Genomic DNA, 7,433 nt, shown 5'->3' with positions numbered 1-7,433 from the left:
CCTCAACCTAGGGGCAGATGTTAGAAAGTTCAGGGGATGGGATCACTGAGCTGGAAGACACCTATTTTGGGGACTGCTAACACTGTCATCAGGCCTGGCTGCTTGCTATCTGGGATGGAGACACTCATTAAGTATCTAGGGACACTTGTTACTGGGTCTGGGTTGACAGACTGCTGTCAGGGCCTGGAGATGTGTGTTGTCAGGCCTCTGAATGTCTATAGTGAGGGCTGGACCCAGGGCCACCTGTCATCAGGGTTACAGAGGTCCATTAGTGTCAGGCCTAGGGATGGACTGTCTCCTTTCCTGCCCTCTTGAAAGGACTGACTTTTAGAGACAGTTTCATTTTGTGGCTGAGTATACCCTCCTGTCTCAGTTTCCCCATGCTGAGATTATACAAGAGCCACTATATCCAACTCATTTCCTGTTCCTCCAGTGTGTGCCCTCAGACACCCAATGCCTCCCCCAGGGCCTCAGTGACTGCAGTGCGGGCCGGATGGCGGGTCTGCTCCTCATTTATTCTCAGCACTTGACACGACAACACCATGACATCTCAGATCCTCACAAACACAACGTCCAGGTGTGACATCACCAGTGTTCTGCGTTTTACCAGGGACCAGAACCAACCTTCACCAAGTACTTCCAGGAACAGGAGCACGCCAGAGCCACAGCAGGCCAGGCCAGCATAGCATTTGGAATCCATGGCCCTTGTGGAAATGACCCTGGAACTAGAATGACAGGAGAAACACTGTGACAGGGACAAGGCCACATGAATGTGCATCAGATGTCCTCCACGGCCCTGCCCACAGAGCAGCTTGGCTGGAGAGCAAGGTGCCCTCAGGAGGGCAAGGACGGCAGTGTGTGTGAGGAAGGTCACACAGCTTGCATGCACCAGCGTGAGGTATATGCTCCCTCTCCCCACCAGCTGCCCTGTCCCCAGAAGAGCACCCAAGGTCATTCTCAGCTTGGGGAGTAGCTCCTGATGGGCTCAGCTCCAAGAGTGACAGGAGTCTTGGCACCAGGGCCATGTACCCAGATTTCCTTAAAGCATCTTGAAGACCCAAGGGACCAGAACAAAATGAGACGCCTGGAAAGAAGCTGGAGAGAGTGTGCTTCATTTGCGGAGTCCACCATAGACCAGGGTCCTGTTCCAACCCACAGCCAACATGGAAGTTGCTAGGCAAGTGAAAGAAAAGACCAGAGGATGAAGCTTGACCTGTCGTCTCAACCTGTAGACTGGCTTAAGGGTAAGACTGTGACCCAGCTGCAGTGCAGCATCCCCATAGCCACAAAGACAACAGCAGAGTCAGGTGGGCCTAGGGATGCACCAGCTATGAAGGCGGGCAGTGGGGTAGCAGAAGCTGAACATCACTACACAACATCCTCCAGCTATGCTCATGGCGGACTCCTGGCTACCACGTTCCTGGCCCTGGCATCAAGACTTTCCAGAAGTTTGTAGGCATTGCAAATGCCCACCTGTGGTGGGGAGGCTGGGACCCCAGCGAGAGTCTGTGACAGATCAGGGGCAGCAGGCACAGGCAATGCTGGGCACAAGGCAGGCTCTGAGACAGTCTGTCATCCTTGCAGAGGCCCCAAAAAGACCGTCTACGGGAACAGCGCAGCAGTGTTACGGCAGTACTCTGTGGGAGCCACACTGAGGTCAGAGGTACAAGGGTTGGGGTTTCCCTAAGGACACATTCCCCAGGGACACAGACAGGTATGTGCTGGGCATGTAAGCTCAGCTGTATTAAACTGGGGCTAAGATTTGGAGAAGTCTCCCAAGACAGGGTCCTGCTACACAGCCAGGCTAGACTTTAACTTGCCCTTAGTCCCCTGCCTCAGCCTGCAGAGCTCTCAGAAGTCTGTAGGAGCTGAGATGCCATTGCTCAAAAGCAAGAATCTACACCACTCCCTCCTCAGCAGAGCCTCTGTGTCCCCAGATAAGGTCTGGGGACAGAAGATGGAGCTCAGGAAAGCAGGGCTGTGAGGAGAACTTGCAGGGGAGCCTGGCCCTGGGCAGTAAGGCTGAGGAGCCGCCCTACGAAAGAGGAACAAGATGAAGCAGAGTAGAGGCGGGAAGGCAAGGGTGCCTGAGAGTGGCTGCTGCAAGGCCTCGTGCTGGAACCTGACCCGGGGATGTGGAGCTGGCTGAGTACACACCGAGGCTTAGGCTGCAGGCGTCCGGGGCAGGGTGACGGGAAGGGCAAGGCTGCTTCAAGGCTTATCTCTGTCGCCAGTGGCTCTGATCTAGTCAGGAAGAGAATGGCTGTTCAGAACTGAGCAAGGAGCATTGTGGGAGAGAAGGACAAGAACCAAGAATGAGGGCCATCGATAGGGCTCAGTGGATAAGGGTACTTGCCACCAAATATGAGGACCTGAGTTCAATCCCAGGGTCCCACATGGTTGGAGGAAAACTGACTACTCAAACAAGTTGTCCTCTGCCCTCCACATGGGCACCTCCACACCTCAACACATTACATTACACACACACACACACACACACACACACACACACACACACACACACACACACACACACACACACACACGGTAAATGTAAAAAACATAACCAAGAGTGGGAAGCAAGGCCTCCACAAGAACCAGCACTGGAGGCCCACAGGAAGGAATGTGCAGGCTGGGCAAGGCCACTCATCATCAAGCCTGTCCTGGCTGCCTGGCCCTGCAGGGACTGTCATCTATGAGAGAAACCCTGAGCAAGAGCAGCAGGGCCAAGGGGGGCCTGCTCCCGTGACAGTGCTCAAAGCCTGGCAGGAGGGGGAAGCCTGGGGCCAACGGCGGCCTCCTTTGGGGGGAAGCTTCCTCCTCTGCACGCCTGGACAGGAAGAGGGAGCACATGGCAGGAAAGTCCTCCCTTCGCTGGCTCAGGTGCTGGTCAGGGCCCCGGCACGCACCTATTTGCTGGCCCGCTTGTGTCTGTACATCTGCATCATGCGCTGGCGGAAGACGTCAAACGTGTCTTCTCTCTGCTCTGGCCCGTCAGCCCCCAGGCCCTCTCCTTCTGAGAGTGTCCCCCTGCAGAGCAGACACAACAGTCAAGAGCCAGGGAACACAAGGACACAGGACACAGACATCTGGAGAGGACACAGTCTCAGGGCTGGGGTACAGCTCAACGACAGAGTGCTTCCCATGTGGGAAGGCCCTGTGCTCTCTCCCTAGCACAGCAGAAACCAAGCTCGGAGAAGACAGACACAAGCCACAGTGAAGACAACACAAGGCTGCTAGCTCCTGGGAGCATGGCTTTTGTGGTTGAGACACAGTTCCCCTCTGTGGAAAAGTCCAGGCTGTCCTAGAACTCGCTTTGTACACTATGCTGGCTTCAAACTCACTGAGATCGGCCTGTCTCTGCCTCCCAAGTTCTGGGAGGCACCACTTGGCAAGACATAATCTTTTATGTAGCCCAATTTGGCCTAGAACTCACAATTCTCCTGTCTCAGCCTTCCAAGGTTGGGATCACAGATAAGCACCAGGCCTGACTGGGGCCTTCTGTGAGTCTGCAGCCTGACCACAACAAGATGCCTCACATAGAGATGTGTTGGCACAGCGGGACATGTCCTTTGGATACATGAACACAAGCTGAGGATCTGTGTCCCCACCCTGGCAGCTTCTAATATCACCTGTACTGTAACTACCTACAAATGCTGCTTAGATTCCAGGGCCATGAGCATCAGGACCAAGAAACTATCCAGAGGTCTACACAGGAAGGAGTTGGCCACATCTGTGCACCCAAATGAGTAGCTAATAAAATAATGACCCAGCTATACGCTGTGGTCTAGCCCCAACACAAGGTACCCAAGAGTCCCCCCAGCCATGCCATACACGCTGACAGGCTCGCGGATGCCCTTTCCGAGGGAGCCCAGGCCGTGGCCTTCCTTCCAGCCCATCTTCTGCAACATCTGGAAGCCTAGGTTCTTGTCTGTCAGCTTCTGCTGGGCAAACTCCAGGTCCTTGGGTTTCTGAGGAGAGAGAGGCAGGGGTGGGTGGACCAGGCTGTGCCAGTGTGCATTGGATCCCCAAGTGCTGCCCTAACCCCAGACGCCTGGGGTGGTGAGCCCCACTCACCTCCAGCCTCCCTGTGACATCCCTGGGGTGAGCCCCACTCACCTCCAGCCTCCCTGTGACATCCCTGGGGGTGCGACTTCTTGAGGCCAGGTCCCTTACCCCAGGGTCAGAATGGGGACCTGGCAGTTGGGTGGCATGCTGCTGCCATGTGCTGAGCCTATGATGGAAACCCCGTGTGGACAGTGGGGCCTAGGCCAAAGGATCAGCAGGAATGCTTGAGCAAGAGACCTGTAAGGGGACCAGTGGCCTCTCCTGTGAGTGGACCAATCACTGCTCTCCTGTGCACGGCAGTTTATATTGTAGGGGCTGAATGCAGTCCCCATCATCCTGAAGGCAGGGGCTCAGGTATGCCCATGCCTGGCTACTATCTTGGGGACAGGGCTTGCTGTGATGTCTGGGCCAGCCCGGGATTCCTGTGTGTAAGTAACCATCCTGCCTCAGCTTTCCTGAGCACCTGGGACACAGGTGTGTGCTCTACACCCAACTCTGCAAAGTGCCTGAAGCCTCGTCACAGCAGCAAGTGTACCACTCTGATCTTGCACCCACAGGGGCTAGGGGGTCACTATGCAGTCGCACACACCTTCTTTTTGGCTATGGGACGCCCCCGAGGCCTGTCGTAAGCGATTCGAACTGGTTCATGGACTGCAAGACAAAAGGGAGAGACTGTGCACACTGTACGTTTGCCCCACATCCTCAGAGACAGACAGAACGCTGCCTGGTGAGGACAGCTCACACCTGAAAGCTGCTGGCTCCTTTCCAATATTCTACATCTGCTGAGCTGGGCTGTGAGTGGCTATGATGGAGCCAGCAGCACTGTCTGTGCTAAGGGCACTACTCAGCCTAAGAGCGCTGGCCCGCACAGGAACCTGCTGCTTGGGCTGCTCCCTCTGGCCACAGGAACACTCCCTTGCTGCAGGCAAGCCACAGCAGTCCTGTCCCCTCCTAGTTCCACCAAGAGGACTCCAGAGGGATAGTTCTGGGAACCCTAACTATCAGTCACCAACTCAGAACTCAGCAGAGCACCAAGCACTCATGGAACATGTCACTGAAGACAGTGGCAGGGCTGTCCCACTGATGCCCAAGGCACCAACGTAAGACAGACCTGTGCCTCCCAGCGAGAAGCATGGCTCAGCTTCCCTGTGCCCCAAGATACCGGACACACGGGTCACTGTTGGGCCAACGGCCATCCACTACAGTGCTAAGGCCACATGCCCAAGGACTGGGAGGTGACAGTGTCACAGAGTCTGCAAGGCCCAATGGCTGCTGTCCTCCCACCTTCACTACAGGTATAGAAACCTCTGGGGAATCACAAGCTGGGTGTGCCTCAAAGTCAAGGGTGGGACGTGGTGGGATGAGCTTCTAGCATAGCCCAGTGGTGACAGAGCCCAGCAGAAGAGAAGACGCCCCTTGGAAGGAGGGCAGCTCCCCTTACTGGACATGTGAGTCTTGAGCTAACACTGGGAGTACAGTGGTCAACGGTGAAAAATACATTCAGGTCAAAGCATAGGCCCAGGGCCATCAGGGCTGGCCTGGCTGGGCAGGAGAACCTGGTTGTGGTGGCACACCTGTGGCCTCACCCTGCGGGAGCTGGGCAGGGTTCCTATAGAAGGCCAGCACAGGCACACAGGTGTGTACTGTCTCAGAGAAAACTACCACAGAACGGCACAAGACTCCAGCAGGGAACCCTGTGCACTGTGCCAGGCACGTGGGCCATCTGCACACACAAGGCCAGCAGGTACTGACAGGAGGCAGGGTGACTGGCTGTGGCTAGCACATCTGGAATGGCCACTGAGTGCCACCCCCGCCACCCTCAGGACTCTGGGGTACTCACCCTTTGACTCCTGGATGAGACACACCCTCTTGGGAGCAGGGATCATGCCAACTTTCAGCGACTTGCTGCTGACTCTCTTCCTGGGGAAGCAGCTGCCGGAGGAGGCCTGTGACAGGCCAGGGGTGCCGGCCTGGTCCTCCCTGGACCCCTCTCCAGGGATGCTGTCAGTGGGGGAACTGCCCTCGGAGCCTGGACATTTGGCAGCTCCTGCCTGTGGTCTGAGGGTACAGGTCTCCTCTCTGCCCTCCTCCTCCTCGTCCTCCTCGTCCTCCTCCTCGTCCTCCTCCTCAGGCAGCACCTCAGGGCCCTCCAGTGTAGCCTCCTGCTGGGGATGCCCCTCCTCTGGTTCACTGTCACCCTCCTTTCGGGCTGTGGGGCTCTGCACTGAGTCCCCTGCCTCACCAGAGGACTGGAAGGAGATGGATGGGCACAGTTCCAGCACCTTCTCTCGGTAGAACTTGAAAGCTGAGCTGCTCTGGTCATGCAGGAACCTGAGGGTGAAATGCACGGCTGAGCTGCAGGAACCTGAGGGTGAAATGCACGGCTGAGCTGCAGCACACGACCTCTGCATGGCCCTGCTATGGCTTCACAGCCCAGCTAGAGACACAACGTTCAGAACCAGGACTGGCTCAATCTAATAATCTTCCCTAGATGGGACAAGATGACCCTGAAGTTCATCAAGATAGGATGCTCATGCAACATGCATGAGCCCCGCTCCCATTACATCCCTAGCAACTTAAAAGGAGCCCACGAGGCAGCTCAGCAGTAAAAGCACTTGCTGCACATACCTTGCTGAGAGTTGATTTTGGTCCCCAGAGTCAAATCTGCTCAGACTATTTACACACACATGCACATACTTTAAAAAGATAAATCTTAAAAATCAAACAAAAACTAGGGTAGAAAGGCAATCAGGGAAGGACATCCCACAGTGTTGACCTCCAGCTTCCTTTGTGTCCATAGAGTCAAGTACACCAACATTCATGGACATATACATGTAATACTACACATGCACGTACACACACACATACACACAAGTCCTAGCAAGACAAAGGGATTGATAGTGACAGTGACAAACAGCTGCCTGGGGATGTGAGAGCTGGCAGGCAGCAGTGGGAAGCACACAGGTGATGGACAGCTTGTCTGGTACAAGGGAGCTAGGTGGCTGTGGGGAAGCAGGCAGGGAAAGAGCTGCAGAGTGCATGCACCACCACCCAATGGGGACTCAGATGGAGCAGGGGAAAGGAAGCCACTGGCAGCACACAGGCTGCTCTGCCCCCTAGCCTCCAGACACCTCTGGCCTTGTCTCTAACTGGGAGAAGGGAAGCCAGATTGATCACAAGTGGAGACCTCAGGAGCCAAGAGCTCAAATCAACCATCCCTTCTGCAAGGCTGTTTGTGCAGGTCTCTGATGCGGGGAAGGGGCAGGACCTCAGCGGTCAGTGAACAACACTGATAGAGGAGTATCAGGAGTGTACTGTACCCCGGCAGGAGGACAGATGCACGGGCGGGGAAAGGAGAGGCCTGG

At 55.8% G+C, this 7,433-nt stretch overlaps 1 protein-coding gene across 5 annotated transcripts in view; it reads right to left on the bottom strand.

Annotated features, from left to right (window-relative positions):
• Nucleotides 1-496: 496 nt before the first annotated feature.
• Sugp2 (SURP and G-patch domain containing 2) overlaps nt 497-7,433 on the bottom strand; it is a 28,473-nt gene continuing 21,536 nt past the window's right edge. For 4 of the 5 annotated variants that reach the window (XR_002381427.2, XR_001197485.3, XR_005875965.1 and 1 more), the window contains exons 7-12: nt 5,909-6,399; nt 4,658-4,719; nt 3,835-3,971; nt 2,910-3,030; nt 2,158-2,244; nt 497-725 (exon numbers count right to left, since the gene is read on the bottom strand). Coding sequence is in view for 1 of the 5 variants with exons in the window: in XM_040742049.1 (XP_040597983.1) it covers nt 2,910-3,030; nt 3,835-3,971; nt 4,658-4,719; nt 5,909-6,399 (811 nt within the window). In the remaining 4 variants the exon portion in view is untranslated. The remainder of the gene's footprint in view (nt 726-2,157; nt 2,245-2,909; nt 3,031-3,834; nt 3,972-4,657; nt 4,720-5,908; nt 6,400-7,433) is intronic. The other variant, XM_040742049.1, reaches the window with a different exon arrangement.

Source organism: Mesocricetus auratus, unplaced genomic scaffold (assembly GCF_017639785.1).
Source record: "Mesocricetus auratus isolate SY011 unplaced genomic scaffold, BCM_Maur_2.0 Super-Scaffold_6731, whole genome shotgun sequence".
Classification (NCBI taxonomy): domain Eukaryota; kingdom Metazoa; phylum Chordata; class Mammalia; order Rodentia; family Cricetidae; genus Mesocricetus; species Mesocricetus auratus.
This window is presented reverse-complemented; position numbering and strand designations above follow the sequence as displayed.